The sequence below is a fragment of the Heptranchias perlo genome, chromosome 15 (assembly GCF_035084215.1).
Source record: "Heptranchias perlo isolate sHepPer1 chromosome 15, sHepPer1.hap1, whole genome shotgun sequence".
Classification (NCBI taxonomy): domain Eukaryota; kingdom Metazoa; phylum Chordata; class Chondrichthyes; order Hexanchiformes; family Hexanchidae; genus Heptranchias; species Heptranchias perlo.
Window position 1 is genome coordinate 5,511,438 of NC_090339.1, and position 25,049 is coordinate 5,536,486.

Here is a 25,049-nt window from a genome sequence, read left to right on the forward strand (position 1 = left end):
AACCAGTAATGTCCATGCTTACCACTTTGTACACAGCCGTTTTTCTTTCATTCGTTCATTCTCGGGCTGTGGGCGTCGCTGGAAAGGCCGGCATTTATTGCCCATCTCTAGTTGCCCTGACAATCGAGCTGGGTCACTTCCGGGGGTAGTTAAGAATCAACCACATTGCTGTGGGACTGGAGTCACATATAGGCCAGACCAGGTAAGGACAGCAGGTTCTTCCTCCCTAGAGAACATTATTGAACCAGTTGAGTTTTTACGACAATCTGACAGTTTCATGGTCACTTTTGCTGATACCAATTTTTTATTTCCAGATATTAAAAAAAAATTGAATTCAAATTACCACAGTACGATTTCAACTCACATTCTCTGGATTATTAGTCCAGTAACACAACCACTACACCACCATACCCACAGCAGCTAAGAGTCCCGACGGAAAACGTTAGATATAAAAATAACTCAAAAAAGAGCAAACTTTCCATCAAGAAAAGACTAATGCATGGGGCAATAGAGATTAAAATTGTCCAATAATTTAGTTTAAAATTTCTAGCATCTAGACATTGACATAATTGAAGCAGTCTACTTCAATTGGTCATGTCCCAGTATCTCTGATGCGCACATTTAAATCGGCCGAGTTGCACACGATGAGAATTGCCATACCCACAGATGGAAATTCTGGTAAGGGACTGCATTAAAATAATTATTTGATGTTAGTGAGTCCACGGACGAAGCCTGGGAACATTGCGGCTTACAGGTAGGTTTAATCCTGTTACTGTAAAATAGGTCACTTGTTTAATGTATTTATTTTTTTAGCCATTTCTCACCAGGTTAAGGGAAAATAAAAATAGCAGGCAAAAGAGTTTTCAAGAACAATTTGATTGGTTCATTTCTCCTTGCTGGGAAATTTGTATATAACTGAATTAAGTTTAATAAATTTGAATTGCAATTAATATATTTCCGTATCAGGCAATCAATGGGCAATGCACCAATGGACATCCAGCACCCATGGAACTGTACCCATCTTCAAAAGGGCGGTGTGAAAATTGGCAATAAAATAGATTACCGTTCATAGAAGATATAAAATGCAATGTTGGTACAATGTCCCTGAGCATATTATTAATCCACACCCAAAATGGAGGAACTATCATGATCCGGCTGCCCAGGATGCCATTCCAAAACACACTCCATAATGCAAATTTGATGTGCAGCGACCTGCGATCAGCAACTGTAACTTCAGCAAGAATGTTGCACTGCGACTGGTAATTGTAAATCCGCGGTCGCTGCAGTCAAGGTGTGGTCGTTGAGTTATCTCTCAAATAGCAGCACGAGCTCGCAGTGAGAGGTGTGCGGGAACATGTCCACAGGTACCGCGAGCATGGGAGCAAAGGGATCACCAAACAGCTTCTTCTGCTGGTCAGGTGGGCAGCACAGTCTGAAAGAAGAGGGAACTCGATAAATTACTGATATAACTTATCGTTCAACTGGGACTGTGTTATATCGGCTGGAAATGCCCAGCGGGTCTGATCAAGTTAGAAAACCTGACTACTGTAATCTTTGAACTTGTGTGACTGTTTTTCAATTCGCCGCTTCTGCTGGTATGGATTACTGAATTTCTCAGATGGACCTGTTTTGTCTATGGGCAGTTTATAATTTCAAGTAATAAACAGATCTGTTTCCCGCAGACACATTCTCACCTCCCCTTCTTCTCCTGAAGCCGTGGACTCCTTGTCATAGAGTCTGAGGTTCTACAGGCACTAGTTGGCCACAGCTACCTTGCCCAAGTGAACATTATTCACCTGTGATCCTCAACATTGAGCACCAGCAGCACATTTAACCGCCAGGGTGAAGGGTAATCGAAGCCAAGGCCAGACCTGTCCGCACACACATGTGCACACACTTCACAGCAAAGGTTGCTGGATAACGACTATGAAACAAAGGGCACCGAGGCCCTTATAGCTGCCATGGTTGAGATGACCTAAATCGGCACAAATATGGTATGGGCTTGGAAAATGTTATTTACTCGTGCTTAGTGTAATAGTCAGTGCAACTATTCTAATGTCATTAACCCAGAGTACAGGTCTTTCCTTCTAATTGGCTGAGCTTTTTTAAAAATTTTCTCCCCTCCTCTTCGGAAGGTGTGGATTCGAACCGGGGTACGGGTCTCCGACAGCGGACTCGAACCGGGGTACGGGTCTCCGACAGAGGACTCGAACCGGGGTACGGGTCCCCGACAGAGGACTCGAACCGGGGTACGGGTCCCCGACAGAGGACTCGAACCGGGGTACGGGTTCCCGACAGAGGACTCGAACCGGGGTACGGGTCCCCGACAGAGGACTCGAACCGGGGTACGGGTCTCCGACAGCGGACTCGAACCGGGGTACGGGTCCCCGACAGCGGACTCGAACCGGGGTACGGGTCCCCGACAGAGGACTCGAACCGGGGTACGGGTCCCCCCGACAGAGGACTCGAACCGGGGTACGGGTCCCCGACAGAGGACTCGAACCGGGGTACGGGTCCCCGACAGAGGACTCGAACCGGGGTACGGGTCCCCGACAGAGGACTCGAACCGGGGTACGGGTCCCCGACAGAGGACTCGAACCGGGGTACGGGTCCCCGACAGAGGACTCGAACCGGGGTACGGGTCCCCGACAGAGGACTCGAACCGGGGTACGGGTCTCCGACAGCGGACTCGAACCGGGGTACGGGTCCCCGACAGCGGACTCGAACCGGGGTACGGGTCCCCGACAGAGGACTCGAACCGGGGTACGGGTCCCCGACAGAGGACTCGAACCGGGGTACGGGTCCCCGACAGAGGACTCGAACCGGGGTACGGGTCCCCGACAGAGGACTCGAACCGGGGTACGGGTCCCCGACAGAGGACTCGAACCGGGGTACGGGTCCCCGACAGAGGACTCGAACCGGGGTACGGGTCTCCGACAGAGGACTCGAACCGGGGTACGGGTCCCCGACAGAGGACTCGAACCGGGGTACTGGTCCCCGACAGAGGACTCGAACCGGGGTACGGGTCCCCGACAGAGGACTCGAACCGGGGTACGGGTCTCCGACAGCGGACTCGAACCGGGGTACGGGTCCCCGACAGAGGACTCGAACCGGGGTACGGGTCCCCGACAGCGGACTCGAACCGGGGTACGGGTCCCCGACAGCGGACTCGAACCGGGGTACGGGTCCCCGACAGCGGACTCGAACCGGGGTACGGGTCCCCGACAGAGGACTCGAACCGGGGTACGGGTCCCCGACAGAGGACTCGAACCGGGGTACGGGTCCCCGACAGCGGACTCGAACCGGGGTACGGGTCCCCGACAGAGGACTCGAACCGGGGTACGGGTCCCCGACAGAGGACTCGAACCGGGGTACGGGTCTCCGACAGAGGACTCGAACCGGGGTACGGGTCCCCGACAGCGGACTCGAACCGGGGTACGGGTCCCCGACAGAGGACTCGAACCGGGGTACGGGTCCCCGACAGAGGACTCGAACCGGGGTACGGGTCTCCGACAGCGGACTCGACCCGGGGTACGGGTCCCCGACAGAGGACTCGAACCGGGGTACGGGTCCCCGACAGAGGACTCGAACCGGGGTACGGGTCCCCGACAGAGGACTCGAACCGGGGTACGGGTCCCCGACAGAGGACTCGAACCGGGGTACGGGTCCCCGACAGCGGACTCGAACCGGGGTACGGGTCCCCGACAGAGGACTCGAACCGGGGTACGGGTCCCCGACAGCGGACTCGAACCGGGGTACGGGTCCCCGACAGAGGACTCGAACCGGGGTACGGGTCCCCGACAGCGGACTCGAACCGGGGTACGGGTCCCCGACAGAGGACTCGAACCGGGGTACGGGTCCCCGACAGAGGACTCGAACCGGGGTACGGGTCCCCGACAGAGGACTCGAACCGGGGTACGGGTCCCCGACAGAGGACTCGAACCGGGGTACGGGTCCCCGACAGAGGACTCGAACCGGGGTACGGGTCCCCGACAGAGGACTCGAACCGGGGTACGGGTCCCCGACAGAGGACTCGAACCGGGGTACGGGTCCCCGACAGAGGACTCGAACCGGGGTACGGGTCCCCGACAGAGGACTCGAACCGGGGTACGGGTCCCCGACAGCGGACTCGAACCGGGGTACGGGTCCCCGACAGAGGACTCGAACCGGGGTACGGGTCCCCGACAGCGGACTCGAACCGGGGTACGGGTCCCCGACAGAGGACTCGAACCGGGGTACGGGTCCCCGACAGAGGACTCGAACCGGGGTACGGGTCCCCGACAGAGGACTCGAACCGGGGTACGGGTCCCCGACAGCGGACTCGAACCGGGGTACGGGTCCCCGACAGAGGACTCGAACCGGGGTACGGGTCCCCGACAGAGGACTCGAACCGGGGTAACGGTCCCCGACAGCGGACTCGAACCGGGGTACGGGTCTCCGACAGCGGACTCGAACCGGGGTACGGGTCCCCGACAGAGGACTCGAACCGGGGTACGGGTCCCCGACAGCGGACTCGAACCGGGGTACGGGTCCCCGACAGCGGACTCGAACCGGGGTACGGGTCCCCGACAGCGGACTCGAACCGGGGTACGGGTCCCCGACAGAGGACTCGAACCGGGGTACGGGTCCCCGACAGAGGACTCGAACCGGGGTACGGGTCCCCGACAGCGGACTCGAACCGGGGTACGGGTCCCCGACAGAGGACTCGAACCGGGGTACGGGTCCCCGACAGAGGACTCAAACCGGGGTACGGGTCTCCGACAGCGGACTCGAACCGGGGTACGGGTCCCCGACAGCGGACTCGAACCGGGGTACGGGTCCCCGACAGAGGACTCGAACCGGGGTACGGGTCCCCGACAGAGGACTCGAACCGGGGTACGGGTCTCCGACAGCGGACTCGACCCGGGGTACGGGTCCCCGACAGAGGACTCGAACCGGGGTACGGGTCCCCGACAGAGGACTCGAACCGGGGTACGGGTCCCCGACAGAGGACTCGAACCGGGGTACGGGTCCCCGACAGAGGACTCGAACCGGGGTACGGGTCCCCGACAGCGGACTCGAACCGGGGTACGGGTCCCCGACAGAGGACTCGAACCGGGGTACGGGTCCCCGACAGCGGACTCGAACCGGGGTACGGGTCCCCGACAGAGGACTCGAACCGGGGTACGGGTCCCCGACAGCGGACTCGAACCGGGGTACGGGTCCCCGACAGAGGACTCGAACCGGGGTACGGGTCCCCGACAGAGGACTCGAACCGGGGTACGGGTCCCCGACAGAGGACTCGAACCGGGGTACGGGTCCCCGACAGAGGACTCGAACCGGGGTACGGGTCCCCGACAGAGGACTCGAACCGGGGTACGGGTCCCCGACAGAGGACTCGAACCGGGGTACGGGTCCCCGACAGAGGACTCGAACCGGGGTACGGGTCCCCGACAGAGGACTCGAACCGGGGTACGGGTCCCCGACAGAGGACTCGAACCGGGGTACGGGTCCCCGACAGCGGACTCGAACCGGGGTACGGGTCCCCGACAGAGGACTCGAACCGGGGTACGGGTCCCCGACAGCGGACTCGAACCGGGGTACGGGTCCCCGACAGAGGACTCGAACCGGGGTACGGGTCCCCGACAGAGGACTCGAACCGGGGTACGGGTCCCCGACAGAGGACTCGAACCGGGGTACGGGTCCCCGACAGCGGACTCGAACCGGGGTAACGGTCCCCGACAGCGGACTCGAACCGGGGTAACGGTCCCCGACAGCGGACTCGAACCGGGGTAACGGTCCCCGACAGCGGACTCGAACCGGGGTAACGGTCCCAGACAGCGGACTCGAACCGGGGTACGGGTCCCCGACAGAGGACTCGAACCGGGGTACGGGTCCCCGACAGAGGACTCGAACCGGGGTACGGGTCCCCGACAGAGGACTCGAACCGGGGTACGGGTCCCCGACAGAGGACTCGAACCGGGGTACGGGTCCCCGACAGAGGACTCGAACCGGGGTACGGGTCCCCGACAGAGGACTCGAACCGGGGTAACGGTCCCCGACAGCGGACTCGAACCGGGGTAACGGTCCCCGACAGCGGACTCGAACCGGGGTAACGGTCCCCGACAGCGGACTCGAACCGGGGTAACGGTCCCAGACAGCGGACTCGAACCGGGGTACCGTTTGACTGGGGCCAGCAGGCATCCAACACCTTCGTGAATCAGCCCAGGGAGCGAGTGTTGGAAGGCTACCTGATGGTGAAGGTGATCAAAGTCATCACCATCCTGTTCTCGTCCCACGCCCAAACAAATGGTCATTCCAAGCGCAGACAGTAAGTAGCAGTGACTGAGAAATGGGGGGGTCACAATCCGCCACCATTCCACTCCCAGGAACCTCTGTTACCCGTCTTCGACCTCTAGGTTCGGCCAGCAAGTCTGTGCCGTTCCCAGCTCGGCCTAGGTAAATCACCGTTCTCTAGTTCCGTCTCCTTTCTGCCAAGTTGGCCAAATTGTGAGTTTGACAAACGCACCCACCCCCCACCTCCAAGTCAGCCAATCCTAGCTCCGCCACTGCTGACTAGGTGTGGGGGGAACCCGGGCTGAATTTTCCCCTCTCTAACTTGAGGAGGTAATATCCCAACCCCACATCTGGTTCAGATGGTGAGGCTCTATGTCAAACTTCCAAGTGTATTGAATTGAATGGGAATCTCTGGATGTTTCCAGCAGTGAAATGACTCTCTTGAGCATTCACCAATGCTACCTACTCAACAAAGTTTCTCATTGCTTCCCCCTCTGGTTTGCAGGAGACGTACAGGAGCCTCCGGATCTGCTCACAGTTACGAATAGCTCGCACCACTCTGTAGTCTGAAAACACAAAAAGCAGACACACCCCAACGTCAGTAGTTAAATGAGTTACCAAGCTCTCCTGCTCGCCTTAGCCTGGCTGTAGCTATTCAGTCACACTATTAGTAAAGCTGATCACTCTGAACCCACCCAACCCTCAAATAAGAGTCCCTTGTTAAAAGATAACTCCCTCTTTGCTTTGATACTGGATAGGAACAATGGAAATGTCTAACTATATTTCTGTTTGCTTTTGTTATTTTTTAAATTCCCCTCCTATGACATGCATAACCCTCAAGAAGCTCGACATAATTCAGGACAAAGCAATCAGCAGCCCATCGACCACCTTAAACATCCACTCCCTCCACCGCCGCTGCACCGTGGCTGCAGTGTGGACTATCCACAGGATGCACTGCAGCAACTCACCAAGGCTTCTTCAACAGCATTTCCCATACCCATGACCTCTACCACCTAGAAGGACAAGGGCAGCAGGTGCACAGGAACACCACCACCTCCAAGTTCCCCTCCGAGCCAAACACCATCCTGAATTAACATTTATCGCCGTTCCTTCACCGTCGCTGGGTCAAAATCCTGGAACTCCCTACCTAACAGCATTGGGAGCACCTTCACCACATGAACTACAGCGGTTCAAGAAGGCGGCTCACCACCAAATTCTCAAGTGCAACTAGGGATGGGCAATAAATTCTGGCCTTGCTAGTGACGCCCACATCCCGAGATGAATAAAAATCTTCATTCAATGTGGTGGCCTGCTGTCAGCCCCGTGCCTGTCCTACTGAAGTACAGTAACACTTCAATTCCTATCTCACCCCTTCCAGTGCCAGCACTGCTGCTCAGAGAATGGGCAGTGCCAGTAGACACTGGGACAGACTGCAATGCCTCTCCTTTTGTTGACAGGCAATGGAAAGACCCTCTCTCCCCATCCAGAGAAAAATAAGCTTACCTCTGTACAAATCCAACTTATTTTTAGGAATAGCAATCAGGTGTTGGTGCTCAGCACAAGATCTCTGATAAACCGTGCCACATAGCACTGGTCCAAGACACAGGGCCCAAGATCTCTGACACACTGTGCCACACAGAGCTAATACATGGCACAGGGCCCAAGATCTCAGACACACTGTGCCACACAGCATTGGTCCAAGGCACAGGGCCCAAGATCTCAGACACACTGTGCCACACAGAACTGGCACATGGCAATGGAGCTAACAACACACTGTTACCACAAAGCAGGGATGGGTGTACATTTAACAATCTTGATGTCATCTTGCTTCACAAATGAGACAGACAGATGATGAAATAAACCGATGCTTTAATTAAAAAGCTATGTTTCTTACGCAGTCCGGCGCGAGCTGGATTCACAACAGCGACGAGGGACTTAGTATCTTCCAGAGAGGGCAGCAACTGTGGTAAAATTACCTCTGCTTTACCGCTGTGGAACTCGCAGTTATCAATACCTGCAAGAGGGAATGAGGAAAGCACAGGACACTTAAAGGCACGTTCACTCCAGCCCCAGGTAACACTCATGGGCTAAGGTCTGACTCCAGTGTCAATGATTATTTCAGATTAGCAGTGCCAATGGTGTAGAGATGGGTAAGTTGTGCCTTTCAAAGCCACTTTCACTGTATAAATCCAGAGTGGCCACTGATTGGTTGTATTTGTAGGGACTATTAAATCTCTCTATTTCCTCTTCAGTCATGTGCTGACTGCAGCCGAGGATGGGCAGCCAATGGTTCAAAGGTCTCGTCCTCCAGCAGTTGAGCGCCATGAGGTCTGCAAACCAGGCCCAGGGACAGCTCTCGCACCAACTTTCTCTCTTCCTGAGACAAAGTACCTAGTCCCTGTTTCTCCGACAGAGCTCAAACGAGATCAGGAACTAAGTGGAGTTTAATAACACAAATGGTTAAGCAAACCTTAAAGAAGGAAACCAGGGAGAGACGACATAAAGGAGGAGGGCTTGTGATGCAATGATATGATGGTCTCTTTAAGGGATAGGACTGATGTAAACTTCCAGTAGGAATTCAGCAAGGATAGAATGTAGACTCAATGCTCCTAGGCTGGGGGAGGAGGAGGGGAGGAGACAGAAATCCTTTGGAGTCTCTGCTCCTGATGATTATCCAGTGCTCCCAGTGCATGTGTGTGTGGGTGTCAGGGGAGGACAATGATTGGCCTTGGCTTTCACATCCTTCACAAGTTATAACTTTTGATGAACACCCTCAACAGCTTGCCAACACTCGTTGTCTACACTCATGCATCAAGAATGGTTACTTAGGCGAGGTACTGGAGACCCTGTCAACTCGAGGAACCCATGCTTCAGCTCATTCTCGTTCAAATTCTTGCAATAAAAGAAAGCAGGAATTACACGTAATGAATCGTGATACTGTGCCACCTGTAACATACCATTGAGCGCGGCGTTGCACCGAGCATCCTCCACAGCCTGATCAATAAGCTCGATTCCTATCACCCTCGCTGCTCCTTGGCACACAGTCAAGCCAATGGCTCCTGCAAAATAAAACCAGGCCTTCGGTAATTACCATTCCACCTTTCTATAATATTTTGCACCCACTTTTCTCCTCCAGCACAATGCTCAGTGCCAGGCTCACGACATTTTGGTATCTTTGTCTTAGACTCCTGCTTCAAACGGAGTCAGAAGGAAGTCGGCCTCTCACTCAGGAACGTTGGTGATGTGGGACAACCCGGGGAAGAAGAAAATACCCCAGAGACAGTCTAAAAACTTTATGTTTTGGATTCATTTAGATGGTTCTGATTGGTTTTTACTGAGTTATAACTTTTGATGAACACCCTCAACTGATTGATAAAGAAAGCAGTTTACCATACTGTGTAAACAGGTTTTGGGAATCAGTTACAATCTGAATAATTCTAAAGTGCATCTCAAGTCTTAGTGGGCAAATGCACTGAGTGATGCAGCACTAAACTGTACAGATCGCAAGGTCCCACTTTTGGATCCCTGGCCTCTGCAGAGCAGCTGGGCCGGAGGCAGAGGCGGTACAATTGGTCTCAGTGTCCCTGGGATACAGGAAAGAAGTATCATCCAGGATCCTTGCTCCTGGTCACTATCCTGTGCCCTGTGCTGGACTGTGTGTGATGTGGGGTGGGGTGTGGGGTGTGAATCCTGGGCGAGCACACGATCAGGTTTGGCTGCGGTGGCCCCACCAAAGATCGCGCTAACGCTCATTGCTCAGACTTAATTATGGAGCGTGACTACTTGGGTGAGGTACCAGAGGGCTGTTTGTACTTGTGGAACCGCCACCAAGGAGGGAGGCACTAGAAAGAAAGAACAGGGAATATTGAGAGGCAAACAGGTATTGGACATTCAAGATGAAACAATTGCTGAGGCTGGATTTGGCCAGTGGGAATCATACAACATGTTGGTCCCTAGAGGGTCAGATTCATTATTTTTGGCCTCGTTGTCTAAGGGTCAGAGGAGAAAGAAACTGATCATGACTTCCATACGGATCAATCACACTCCTTGGTAGGTCAAAGAAGGAGTATTATTGTCCCTGAAGAGCCACCATGCTTTCCTAATCAGAGCTGGTAAGCCATCTTAAACAAACAGGAAAAACATCTACAGTACTTTTCCATCATCTTCCAACATTCTTGACTCGCACTATAATCCCACATACCTGTACCACAGCAGACATCGAGAACTATAGAGTCACCATCTGCTCTGATTAGGTCATGAACAGTCTGATATAGGACCTCTGCTCCTTCAGAGTTGACCTGGAAGAAGGCATCTGGAGAGATTCGGAACTTCAGACCCATGACTTCCTCGAAGATATAGGGTACTCCGAAGAGGAGCTGATAGGGTGACTCCTCGTGGAGACAGCGGGTCATCGTACTGTCAGTGAAAACACACACCGTTACAGACAGTCCAACCGTATCAGGACATTAGAGAACAAGGAGGTACTGATTAATAATGGCTGTGGGACCCACCAAACTCATTACCTCCACAGATCATAGACAACTTGCCTGTCAGGGGTACTGTCTTTTGAATAAGACATAGAACTGAGGCCCCATCTGACCTCTCAGGTGGATGCAAAAGATCCCATGGCACTATTTGAAGAACAGTAAGGGAGTTCTCCCTAGTGTCCTGGCCAATATTTATCCCTCAAACAACATCATTAAAACAGAATTTTTCATTGTTGTTTGCAGGACCTTGCTGAGTGCAAATTGGCTGCTGTTACATTGCAACAGTGACTATACTTCAAAAGTACTTTATTGACTGAGAAACCCATTAGGACATCCTGAGGACGTGAAAGGTTCTTTCTTTCATCATGGACTCTATCCAAACCCACTCCGTTTTCTGAAGGTGCAGCTATCACTGAAGAACCTCCCAGAAGATAAAACGTAATTAAGTTTGTTCCCCACTCTCCAGTAGCAATCGAGCAAAACCGCAGAATATTAACCCAACTTCACTACCCACATTTACAGTTCAGCCCAGTTCATTCCACAGTAACTCACCCACAATGTCAGCAGTACATGATTATCAAGTTCCTTATGGTATCTGATCAGTTCTATCTGCCCTCGTCCATGTAATCTTTAGTTTCATTCATAAACAGATATTTAGCCAACTTTTGAAACCAAATCTTTGCTCCAGGACAATTCTGTAAATCTAGGAATGGTTGGGTGCCCCCTCCTGAGTTAATGCAACACCTCCACCTTCCACACCAACTGTTCTGGTGGCCCATTCTAGCAAGATTTGGCAACCTAAAGCTATATTTGTGCTGAGTGGCTCTGATGGGCCTGCGTCCACTCAGAAATGGGTGGATTTCACTTGTGACCCTCTTGCAGCCAGATGTCTGAACGGAAAGTTAACCCAGAAAATCTGTTTACTGATGGGTTGCAACTCTAATCCTGTCAAACATCAAACAACATCGAGAACAAGCTGCTCGTCACCATCAGCAAGGTTAAGAGAGAAGAACAAGTACCTCTCCTGAAAGTAGAGAGAGGTTAGTTCACACGCAGCTCCTGGTCCAACGGTAAAATACTCCAACAGCCATTTCTGATGTTTGCTAATTTCCTCCTGTAAAATCAAACATTAATAAAATTCTATAAGAACAGTCTACATAACTATTTTCTCCTCAACCTTTCTCCTTCTTCCTCCTCAACCCAGCACTCCCTCCCCAATGGCACAGCTAAGGTAATAAGCTCACCGCGGTAATGCAAAAAATCACTGCGGCACTGCTTGTTGCAATACCAACTGCATCACATCACTGCAGGTCTTTATCAAATTCTGTCATAACTGCTTAATGAATAAGCTAATGAGAACACCATATCCTCCCCTTTCAGCTCTCAGTCATCCAACTTCACTGTCAGGCAGATTTTAATATACAAAAAAGGAGATCAAGACTTCAAGTCCTGGTTGGGAGTACCTTGTATAAAGGAATGTTTGGCACAGCTTTTAAGGATAAAGGCAAAGTGGAGGGAAGCTTTGGGTCAAACAGACTGCAGAGAGAGCAAAAAGACTGAGGGACATATCTTTCTGTGGGCTTAATGCTCCTGTGACAGTTTTGTATAAATCAAGGGTGTGTTGGGGGGAATAGTTAGTTCATGAGCCGTGCTGAGGCCAACTTGAAGTAAAGTTAAACTTACCTCCAGGGCTAAATGGCAGAAAAAATTTAATATAAGTCTAACATGAATCACATCAGCAGTGAAAAGATTTCAATAAAAGGCTTTTACCGTCCAGTGGGAAATGCCTCAGGCAGAGATACAGACTAGTCAGCCTTGGCTCAGTGGGTAGCACTCCCACCTCTGAGTCAGAAGGTCAGGGGTTCAAGCACCACTCCAGGTCTTGAGCTCATCATCCAGGCTGACACTTCAGTGCAGTACCGAGGGGGTGCTGCACTATTGGAGGTGCCACCTTTCAGATGAGATGTTAAACCGAGGCCCCGTCTGCCCGCTCAGTTGGTAAACACTCCCATGGCACTATCCAAAGAAAAGCAGGGTAGTTTACCTGCTGTCCTGGCCAATATTTAGCCCTGAACCATTATCACTAAAACAGATGATCTGATCATTTATCACATGGCTGTTTGTGGCACCTTGTTGTGTGCAAATTGGCTGCCGTGTTTCCTACAAAAACAAGTGACTACACTTCAAAACTACTTAATTGGCTGTAAAGCGCTTTAGGATATCCTGAGGTCATAAAAGGTGCTATATAAATGCAAGTTCTGTCTTTATTCTCTTCATGGGGAAGGAATAGCACCCCAAGTGCAAGCGGGCTCTGGAAGTCACAGGGTGTTAGAAGACGATCTCTTACAGCAGCGTCTGCTGGATGTAGCTTGGTGGTGCAAAACTGTACCTGGGCAATTACATTCTGGTGCATAAGGGAGTCTGCAATATGTTAGCAATGTGTAAAACGTGCAAATGGTTAGATTCAACCAATTCAACTGGTCTTACTCTCTAATCGAAAACAAATTGACTCAGCAGTACCTTCGCCAGGTCCTGAGGATGGAAGTAGACGATGGCCATGGTATCTCCCCTCCTATTGGTGCGGACTGTGATTTCCCGCCAGTGCCCTCCTTCATGAAACAGGATGCAGGGATCCAGTGGAGAATGTCGGATGAACTGCTCGTAACTCTGTTCAAGAGGGCCAAGGGGGACAAAGAATGCAAACAAATGAAAACAACAAACTTTTTCTAACCAGGTTTCCTTTAGCTCAATCAAAAGCAAAATGCTGCGGATGCTGGAAATCTGAAATAAAAACAAAAAGTGCTGGAGAAGCTCAGCAAGTGAGGCAGCATCTGTGGAGAAAGAAACAGAGTTAACGTTTCAGATCAAAGGCCTTTCGACCTTAGATGTTAATACTGTTACTTTCTCAACAGATGCTGCCTCACTTACTGAGCTTTTCCAGCATTTTGTTTTTATTCCTTTAGCTCAAATTACTCTCCCTATTCTTGAAGGAGTTGCCTTCTTGTTGGGTTACAGCTCCACAGGGGCAGGGGCCTCCAGTACCTACGCCATGCGTGAGCCTCGACGGCAAACGTCACCGAGCCGCTCAACTGCAGGCAGCATCAGGTCCTCGCTTGACAGCCACTCATCCATTTACTAATAGGAGTCCTGTGATAGCAGAAACCCTGTCCACTTTACCCCTCTCCTTAATCCAGGGTCACTGAGGCCAATTGCACCATCACTCTGGCTACAGTCAGTTTACTCATTGCACAACAGGGATTGAACGTGGGATCTTTCTGCCTCAGCTATCCTTTGGATTAATGGGCAACTACAAATGGCCAACTCCAGCTTCAGAATCCCACCTCACTCACAGTCTGTTCTCCAATGAAAAGTGACCCAGCGTTGTCATGTGAACTTGACTTACTCTGGCTGCTTGCTTGTGTTTCTCAGACATGTTCACCAGGTGATCCACGTGGGTACAAATTATATTTCTCCCTGCAAGGAGTAGAAACAACAACAACTTGCATTTATACAACGCCCTTAACGCAGTAAAACGTCCCAAGGCACATCACAGGAGTATAATCAGACAAAAATTGACACCGAGCCACATAAAGGGATATTAGGACAGGTGACCAAAAGCTTGGTCAAAGAGGTAGGTTTTAGGGAGTGACTTAAAGGAGGAGAGAGAGGTAGAGAGGCGGGAACTCCAGGGCTTAGGGCCTAGGCAGCTGAAGGCACGGCCGCCAATGGTGGAGTGAGGAAAATCGGGGATGCACAAGAGGCCAGAATTGGAGGAGCGCAGAGATCGGAGGGTTGTAGGGCTGGAGGAGATTACAGAGATAGGGAGGGGTGAGGCCAAACGAAAACATTTGCCAAACACAGCAGGTTCTCTGCTCACCTTTACCGGTTCCGATGTAATGCCCAACTGTTTTGGGATTGCCATCAGGCCCTCGGTTCACAGAGAAAGTTGACTTGTTGCGATATCCGACAGTAACAGGCTGCAAAGAAAAGAACTGGCTCAGTGTGCGGGTCTCAGGTGTCCAGATTTACATCTGCAGCAGTCACCCAATGCATTATAGGGACAGCACAAGCATTTCAAACAGGACAATAGTTGTGGTACTGTTTGGCCACTTTGATCCCTCCCCCTGCATGTGTCATCAACTTCTTCTGAATCAGGATGCACTGGGTCGCTGCTGCGGTCTTGAGTCTCCCACTTAGGGAGGGCAGTCAAGCGCTGGTGTGGGTTCGCACCCAGGTTACGACTTTCCACATTCGGACCCTGCGGCGATACCCGTACGTCCATAATCCTCCGAGACAGTGCGCTTTGGCGACGGATTTCTGCCACCAGATGCAAGGCCTGAATTATGACTCGCAGCTCCTGTTCATTAAGTTACCGGGCGGCCAAATGCCCTTGCAGGAGCTGCCTGTCTTTTACCAGGATCTAATCAGGGTCTGGAATATGGTTACTTCCAACCGGAGTTCCTCCTCGTCAGGAGCAGCGTCCATCCTACAGGAGCCACTGCTCAGGAACCCGCATCTCCGCATGGTCAGTTTCGGTGACATGGGGCTGGGGGAGCGGAGGGCCCTGGCTGCCAAGGTAACCAGAGTCGGGGACGTACTGGATGGCGGAGAAGCGGGCATTATGTAACCAGACACATTGTCCTGGCGCTATGTCTGGGACGCGGCCAAAGCCATCAAGGTGCTAAAAGCTGTACTTGGCCCTGACTCCACCAGGTGTGTCGGGGAGGCTTGAGCACGTGGCGCGATCCCATCCGATCTTAACCCTGGGCAGATGGAATTTCTCATCAGTGCCAGGCCCCGAAACCTCCCTCGGGAAACTCCACCTCACAACTAGAGCCGTCTCGCGGAAATTTCCTCCATGTCATGCACACTCTCCACTTCCTCGCCCTCGTCTCCCATCGGGTGCCATCTCGCCATCCAGCGGGGGCCCCCAATGGAGGGATCTCTACGCGGGCACCTTCCCCTGTACCACTGGGGCTCTGGGGTGGAGAGTGTTGCACAGAGCGGTCTCTTCAAACCGGCTTTTGAACCACTTCAGACTCCCAGGCCGCCTGTACCTTTTGGGGCCTGGATAAGTCCGTGTACCACGTGCATATGGAGTGTGAGAGGTTGCATTAATTGAAGAGGCTGCTCCTTGACTTCTGGTTGCACTTCAGTTCCATGTCCTGGTCTTTGGCCACCCAGTGAGGAGGGGGGTAAGTAAGGGCCTCCTCCTGGGCCTGGCCAAGGTGGCCATCCACAGGTCCAGGTTAGACGGGGCCTCTGGGGGTGGTTGCTTTGGCTGTCTGCCTCTCTTCTGCAGCATTCTCCGTGCCCGGGTGGCCCCGGAGAAGGAGCTCAAGGTGTCTGACGATACGCTCGGGGCCTTCCGCGACTGGTGCATTGTAGACACTGAGAATAATATTGAAATTTAATTTGCTTTTGTAATTGATCTATAAATATGACATGGGTTGCCCCAGTGTCATCAATAGAGGAACAATTTATACCTAACCCACCCACCCCTTTTTAAGGGGCATACAAAAAGAACAAAAAACATTTCTTTTGTGGTTGCTGGATGATTTCTTCTGGCTGTTGATGCAAGTGTAGGTGTTTTTGGAGGTTCCCTACAGTTTAAGCAAGTACTCTACAGGGAGTGGTCTAAGTGGACCTGGAGAGATCAGAGGAAAGAGAAGAACAGGACAATAAAACACAAAAAGGTCATCTTATTCATTGAAGATTATCCCCCCAATACATTATGTCTCTTGTCATGATATTTAATTGTACTTTGATTAACCTGTGTTTCTGATCGGTTGTCTTGCTAACTAAATTATTCCAATTCCAGTATCAGCATTTGATTAAAGGCATCGTTCCTGATAGGTTTTAAATTTACTTTTCACTCATTTGCATTTATGGCCTCTGCAATAATCCACCGCTACCAAATTTTATTGGAAAAAAGAACTTTTTAAAAAATCTGCAAAATATATATCCAGCAGACTTCTTAGTTTGCTTTGGCTATTTTCATAGGTTGCTGCTGGAGAGTAACTCTGTATGAAAGAGGGTTTATTTTCTTTGTTTTGTTTGCAGGAGGCCTGCAGAAATGCGAGCATGGAGTCCTGCTCTCCAGGTGCCAGCACTGGAACAGCCGGTTTCCACTGCAAATACGAAGGGGAAATTCCCTGCACAGCCAGTGTTAAAACCTCTCCCAATTACAGCTGGGCTCAATTTGAAGCACTCATGCCGAGTCAGAAGGCTGTGGGCAAAAGCCCCAGTCCAGGGTGAGCACGTTATCTAGGCTGACACTTCAGTGCACTACTGAGGGAGGGCTGTATTGCTTGTGGCACCATCTATTGGATGAAATGTAAAACCTATACAGGTGGACGTAAAAGATCTCATCCCCTGAAGCAGGTGAGTTCTCCCAGTGTCCTAGCCAATATTTATCCCTCAACCAACACCAAAAGCAGATTATCTGATCATTATCTCATTGCTGTTTGTGGGACCTTGCTGTGCGCAAATTGGCTGCTACGATTCCCTACATTACAGTAATTTCACTTCAAAAAGTACTCAATTGGCTGTAAAGCACTTTAGAACATGAGTTCAATCTCACGATTCTTCATCCAGTTGGCGTAATATTGTAAGTTCAATCTCACGATTCCTCATCCAATCGATATAATATCGAGTTCAATCCCACGATTCGATAACAGTGTGGCACAAGGAGAGGGGCTGAGAAGAGGCTAACTTCTCCCCTACAACAGGCAGTGAGAATTAAAAGTCACCTAGAATTATTCTTGCTACTTCTGCAGAAAAGCAGTGACTCTGCTAAGGAACAGGACTAGGGTGCCAGGAGCCCTGACAAATGGTTGAGAAAATAAAATAATTTAAAATATATCATGTCGCTTCTTTTTTTTAAAATCCCCTCCCTGCTCTACAATTCCGTGGGGCAAGTGGTTCAGTCTATGCTGTTAGATACTGACCGAGGGGAGAGTTGGATGCAGCGGACAGCAGAGGCCATTGGCCCCAGAGCAATCGGCGAGGCTGGCAGTGAAAAGCTGAAGGGTCCTCTTCTGAGCTTCATATTTAACCTAGAAGGAAGGAGAAAGGAAATAGCTGTATTGATATAGCACCTTTCACATCCTAAGGACGTCCCAAAGAACTTCACAGTCAATGAAACACGGCAGCCATATTGCCAAATCACATGGCCAGACATTGAATTGGGAGTTTTTACTTTGCACGGCTGCTATACATTCAAAACTAGTAACCCCCTGAACAAGATAAGTGCAAGACTGATTTCAGTACGTTATCAAACAAACTATATCTGTTGCAGTGAGGACCTTTATCAGATAGCCAGTAAATATTAATGTGTTGGGTGGACACGTGGCTTTCGACCAAAGGCACTGGCAGCAGCAGGGGGGGGGGCGCTAGACAAGTCCTGTCAGTAGCACTTAGTGTCCTCTGTTCTTACAGAGAATTACACAGAATTTACAGCACAGAAATAGGCCATTCAGACCAACAGGTCCATGCCAGTGTTTATGCTCCACCTGAGCCTCCTCCCTCCCTACTTCATCTCATCCTATCCCCATATCCTTCTATTCCTTTCTTCCTCATGTACTTATCCAATTCCCCCTTAAATGCATCTATGCTATTCCTTGTGGTAGCGAGTTCCACATTCTCACCACTTGCTGGGTATAGAAGTTTCTCCTGAATTCCCTATTGGATTTATTAGTGACTACCTTCTATTTCTGCCCCCTAGTTTCGGACTCCCCACAAGTGGAAACATCTTCTCTATGTCTATACTATCTAACCCTTTCATAATCTTAACAACCTCTATCAGGTCACCCCTCAGCCTTCTCTTTTCTAGAGAAAAGTGCCCCAGTCTGTAAAGTCTTTTCTGATAGCTCTGGGCTGATCCACAACGAGCTAAAGTTAGCCTGCAAAGCACCGTCACTATCGCAGACACTAATTTGGCTATTGACAATATCAGAGAAGGTCCCAGCCAGATGGTGATGAGATTCTGCAGTGACTGTGTACAAGCAGGCCGTCGGCACGCTCTGAAGCAATTTGCTACTATAAAATAAAACGGTATTGAATGTTACGGCCCAGAGCAAACGGGCTGTGATTTTCAACCCTTTCCTGCAACGTACTATGAAATGGCATACGGGTAAATTCACCAATCCCACAGTCCCAGCGAAGGGTTGTGTGTGCAAGGAGCATGGGTCAGAGGCAGATCATACAGTAGCCCCACATTCTCTAACCCACAGTCTCTCTAGAGTGGTTTTTTGGCAATTTCCAGCCTGGTGTTTGAACCTTGGTTTCCTTACCATTCTTACGAATGTGATCAAATGGATATTTCAGCCCCTTCACCAACCTGCAGCTGCTCCTCATAGCTCATTCTCCAGAGTGGGGTCACAGCATCAGCCAGCCTGAGACAGAAAGAATAAAGATAGTGCAGAAAGAAATTTTTACAGAACGTCTTCTGGACAAGAAATATTGAATGATCTGCATGAAATACAGCACAAGAACCTGTCACATTGGGAAACCAGCAACCTTGAGAATAACCCCCAGCAGCATCCAATTCAAGGCACAACTGTGCTTAGAGAGAAACTATGCCTAAATGAAGATTATATTTAATAACTGCCTCATTAACACAATCTTGTGCCAGTGTTGTGAATCATGCATGCTGCTTTATGGTGTTAATTGAATTTACTGCTCAATAAAACTGCTTTCACACAGATACCAATACATTTCTTAGTGCTTCTGCTACACAGGAACATAGGAATCGCTAGACATAAACAGACCAAGGTCCATCTAATTCGCCTTCTTCCATCCTGGTAGTCACATAATGGAGTTGTTGATGAATCATAGCAATCAATCTCTATCAATTAGTCTACAACAGACCCAGACATGAGGTGAGGAAAACTCCAGTGGTGGAGAGATTTGGGAACCTGAGATCCAAAGTCACCTGTTCATCCCAAGTACGGTACACTTACCACATGTCATGTCTCAAATTACTTATAAACTGTATCCCAGAATATTAATTTCTGTCTAATTTCCATTTGATACGACCTCGTTGATATTCATGGCTGAGGATTAAAATTGAATGACTAATAACAGGAGTTTATAGGCAACGTTACACTTGGGTAATGACTCCTATACAATGGGGACAATGGGCAAATGTTAAATCCAGTCCACTGGACTTCTGACCATTAAATAATAAATGAAAAGAGGCTTGATCCAATGGAATTTTGTATGACTGGAATGAATGAGAAGAGGTTTGGCTCATTGGAATTCTCCACAATTAGAGTGAATGGGAAGGCCAACAGGATTTAAGGTTGACTATAATATGGGTTCCACTGCAGTGGATAGTGAGGGTAAGACTATGGCTTTGTTTCCTTTATGCAGAAAGTACACTCAGTGCCTTCTCTTGGATTTAAATTGGGCAAGTGTTTCATTGCTCCCACATCGGTCATTATTCACCCCGTTAAGCACACAAGGGCAGCGTGGCCCCAATTTCACAATAAAGGTGGCCGGTCGATGGGGCTCCCCATTGGCAGCGCAAACTCAGACAAGTATCCCATCAGATGTTAGTGAGGCTCCGAAAAAGAATTTCCAATCCTGGTTGGGTCATCTTGAGGAGGTGTAAAGAGGAGGAGAGCTGCTTTCTGCATTCCCATAAGGAGGGTGGGCAAGTCAATGCTGTGAGCACTCAAACAATGAGTGGCAGGTCACAGAGCGACACTGGAGAGGGCAGAGGGCAACGATCCAACAATGAGGAGGGAAGGAGAAAGGGAGGAAAGATCTGAGAAGAAAATATTACGTTTTTAAATGAAAAGTACACAAAGAGTCTCACCTCTCTTCCCAAGTTATGCTGGTGCTGGGAAACTTTGCAGTTTTGCCCGATTTTCGCTTTTTTTCAGAACTTTTCCTCACATTTTCTTGTTTTGTTCCAGTGGTTGGGCCGAGGCTTTGACCAAAGGTCACATTTCCACAGCATCTTTGGGAGGTATGGAAACAAAGGACCCGGTAGCTAATCAGCTGTGGTACAATCCGCAACAGACGACTTAGATAAGCAGCTGACATAGTGACATCTACAGAGAAAGAGGGAGATCCATGAGAGGAAAGTATCGGCTTTACATATCAAAAGGAACTTTTTCTCATCTAACATTCCCAAATTAAATTACTCAACAATTTAATCAGTATCTAACCCCCAAGGTCCCTAATGGCCGAGCAAATATATTCAGTAATTAGCTGAGATACAGAGACCAGGAAGGTCCCAGGTTTGACTCTTGGTCTGAGTTGAGATGGCTGATTTCAGTCGTAGGGGCACTGCTGGGCCAGGAAGGGAAAACTGTCCAAGGTTCTCACTCCTGATCACTATCCAGGGACTCCTACAAGAAACGTGCACTTGCAGGTCTCGACTGGACATCACTGGGCTACCCCAACCTCAGGAAGTTAAAAATCTGCCGATACCCATGGTCAAGGTTTATACATCAATAATGGCCAGCGGGGAAAGGGAGAAAATATCCCCGAGAAATAAGGCCTTCCAAAATTACATCTTTTGCTGCTGCTTTGCACATTGCAACACTCCAGCAAGAAGCTGAAACTCTTAGAAAACAGTCACTAACAATTATAATGTAAAACAATGGCAATAATATACCCCCATAATCAACACATTTCCTAAAGCCAAGCCTGATATTACCCAATCATTATTTTCTGAATTATCTAGTGTTCTCTCCTATTGTTCTCAAGCTTGGTTGTGTCCTGCACACCAGGCCCACTGTCAACTGGACCTTTCAGCACAAAAGACAAAGAAATTCTTCTTAAAAAGAAAAACTGGATATATAGTTTTAATGACTTTCCATGCACAAGGTGTGTTTCTTTTTTAAAATGACTTTACACGTGCATACGGTTATTGCAAGTTTGCTAAGTAGCAAGACTTCTGGGTAAGGTTGCCAACCCTCCAGGAATATCCTGGAGTCACCAGGAATTACAGATTAATCTCCTGGACACTGTTGTGAGCAATCCAGGGAGGGGCATTAAAAAAATTGTGGTCTTTTTCCAGTTTCTTGGAACCCTCTTGTTTATAAATTGTAAAAAAAACTATTGGAGATGGGAGAAAAGGTTGTTTGACTGGGCGGGGTGGTTGGAGATCATGTGATGAAACCTTCAGGAACACATCCAACTAGAGTTGGCCACCCTACTGTTGGGGAATAGTATTGCACAGGGTGATCCTTATACAATTCCTTTTCAACTTTCCAGGCAGCCCCGGGACTATCTTTCCATTTCAGTTGACTTGAATCAGCTGCTTAGAAAGTTCAATAGAAGTTGGGAAGCTAGCATCAGCATTCCATGGATGTGTGCAACAGATCAGCCTTCCTCCATCTAAAAGCAGTGTTTCTGGCACAGTTGCCTTCTCAAATCAGTGTAAAAATACACTTCATCAATTGGTACAGTATAAACCTGGTATAGAACATGTGCAAAGAATGAACTGTGCTTGAAATCACCAGACCAAAATTAATAATAATTTGATGGATTTCAGCACATGACAGTAATGCACAGCCACCAGCAGGGGCCAGGCTGCATGGTGTGCCACTTGCAGGCAATGGTGCCCATTAATACAGATGACTGTATCTTGACAACAACCTGAATTCATATAGCGCCTGTAACATAGTAAAACATCCCAAAACATTTCACAGGAGCATAATTCAGACAAAAACTGACACCGAGCCAAAGAAGGAGGTATTAGGATAGGTGACCAAAAGCTTGGTCAAAGAGATAGGTTTTAAGGAGCATCTTAAAGGAGAGAGAGGTGGAGAGGTTTAGGGAGGGAATTCCAGAGCTTGGGGCCTGGACGGCTGAAGGCACGGCCACCAATGGTGGGGGTGATTAAAATCAGGGATGTGCAAGAGGCCAGAATTAGAGGAGCGCAGAGTATTGTAGGGCTGGAGGAGGGTACAGAGATGGGGGGTGGGGGGTACAGAGATGGGGGGTGGGGGGTACAGAGATGGGGGATGGGGGGTACAGAGATGGGGGGTGGGGGGTACAGAGATGGGGGGTGGGGGGTACAGAGATGGGGGGGGTGGGGGGTACAGAGATGGGGGGTGGGGGGTACAGAGATGGGGGGTGGGGGGTACAGAGATGGGGGATGGGGGGTACAGAGATGGGGGATGGGGGGTACAGAGATGGGGGGTGGGGGGTACAGAGATGGGGGATGGGGGGCGAGGCCATGGAGGGATTTGAACATGAGGATGAGAATTTAAAAACCGAGGCGTTCCCGGACTGGGGTCCGATGCCGGTCATCGAGCACAGGGGTGATGGGTGAAGGGGACTTGGTGCGAGTTAGGATTCGGGCAGCGGCGCTATCAGAGGCCGGCAACTCTCCTTTAAATGGTCGCATCTTTTAAAACACGTTCCTTCTGATCCCAAATCAATCACAACCCCCGCCCCGCCCCGCCCCGCCGGTGGGGGGGGTGAGGCCGGTCCCTATCCCTCGGGCCAGTGGGAAAGACCCGGGGCCCGCCGCTCCGCTGCCGCTCTCACCGGGCGCTCTGGAGTTCGCCTCTGGCCTGCGCGTCCCCCAATGTGCGCTTGCGCAGCCGCCGCTCCGCCGATAGAGGCCTTTCTGCCCGCCAGGGACTCTGGGTAGCAGCGCCCTCCATGGCCGCAGACACCGGCCGCTGCTGAATGTTTCCTGGAAGACGACTCTTTCGTGATGTCTTTTGGAAGAAAAGCTGTGACTGGTTAAAATGTAAAATAAAGCCAGGAAATCGTAGAAGTATATATTTTCAGAAAAAGTATTGAGATGGATGGGTCATTGATCAAGAACTCAGTGTATGGTTAACACCGATCCATATCCCACTGTGGCAGGAAACTCAGCAAAACCTCTCTCGTCCCAACCATAACCCTAAAATTCAATCCGAGCTCTAAAACCACCAATAGCACAGAAACTAACCTATACTCAGTCCTTTATCATCCATTTACAATTTTTGACCTCACTACCTCCTCACCTCCGAGTCTTGTTTACTCTTCCTCTTTCCTATAATGAATTCAAGTCATAAAGTCTTCTACTCCAACAGGAATTAAAAACTTTCTAATTCTAACGTCTGTCAGTTTGATGACCATCAAATGCTACAAATACACAAATGGAAAGTAATTACATCAAAACTACAGCACAGAAACAGGCTATTCGGCCCAACTGGTCTATGCTGGCGTTTATGCTCCACACAAGCCTCCTCCCTCCCTACTTCATCTAACTTTATCAGGATACCCTTCTATTCCTTTCTCCTCCATGTGCTTATCTAGCTTCCCCTTAAATGCATCTATGCTATTTGCCTCAACTACTCGTTGAGATAACACATTCTTACTACTCTTTGGGTAAAGAAATTTCTCCTGAATTCCCTATTGGATTTATTAGGGATTTTATATTTATGACCTCTAGTTTTGGACTCCCCAACAAGTTGAAACGTTTTCTCTACGTATTGTGAAAGAAGGGAACAACGAAAGAAACAACAAAAGAAAGAAAGTGTGAATGATGGAAAGTGTGAATGATGGAAAGTGTGGAAGTGTAAAAGAAAGTGTGAAAGGAAGAAAGTGTGAAAGAAAGAAAAAAAAGGAAGAAGGAATGAATTAATTAACTCAGGATGTCCCAAGACACTTTACAGCTAGTGACGAACTTTTCAAGATTGTTACTGTTGTAATGTTGGGAATTGCACAGCAAGGTTCCATAAACATCAATGAGATAAATTATCAAATAAGGTTTTTTTGCAGGTGAGGGTTGAGGGTCACAATATTGACCAGGACACAAGGAGAAATCCTCTGTTCTTCAAAAACAGCCATGGGATCTTTTAAATTCATCTGGGAGTGTACATAGGTCCTCGTTTTTTTTAAAATTCTTTCTTCGGGATGTATGCGTCATTGGCAAGGCCGGCGTTTATTGACCATCCCTAGTCGCCCTTGAGAAGGTGGTGGTGGGCCTTCTTCTTGAACCGCTGAAGTCCGTGTGGTGAACACAATGCTGTTATGTAGGAAGTTCCAGGATTTTGACCCAGCGATGATGAAAGAACAGTGATATATGTCCAAGTCGGGATAGTGTGTGAATTGGTGGTGATGGTGTTTTTATGTACGTGATGCCCTTGTCCTTCTAGGTGGTGGAAGTCGCGGGTTTGGGAGGTGCTGCTAAAGAAGCCTTAGCGAGTTGCCGCAGTGCAATCTGTAGCTAGGACACACTGCAGACACGGCGCGCTGGTGGTGGAGGGGGTGGATATTGAAGCTAGTGGATGGGGTGCCGATCAAATGGACTGCTTTGTCCTAGAT

General features: G+C 49.8%; 1 protein-coding gene across 2 annotated transcripts; it reads right to left on the minus strand.

Moving 5' to 3' along the window:
- Positions 1–285: 285 nt before the first annotated feature.
- trmt2b (tRNA methyltransferase 2 homolog B) lies at positions 286–23,330 on the minus strand. Of its 2 annotated transcripts, XM_067996797.1 has the most exons (13): positions 23,277–23,330; positions 20,587–20,824; positions 19,105–19,159; positions 17,714–17,821; positions 14,641–14,740; positions 14,167–14,237; positions 13,284–13,430; positions 11,783–11,877; positions 10,478–10,692; positions 9,234–9,335; positions 8,171–8,290; positions 6,743–6,842; positions 286–1,432 (listed from the first exon to the last, which is right to left on the minus strand). In XM_067996797.1, exons 2-13 carry the CDS (start codon positions 20,814–20,816, stop codon positions 1,306–1,308), a joined length of 1,470 nt encoding a protein of 489 aa, XP_067852898.1. In that variant the 5' UTR covers positions 20,817–20,824; positions 23,277–23,330; the 3' UTR covers positions 286–1,305. The 2 variants fall into 2 exon arrangements, with proteins under 2 accessions (XP_067852898.1, XP_067852899.1); XM_067996798.1 differs by lacking the exons at positions 20,587–20,824; positions 23,277–23,330 and having other exon boundaries at positions 19,058–19,145.
- Between the last annotated feature and the right edge of the window lie 1,719 nt (positions 23,331–25,049).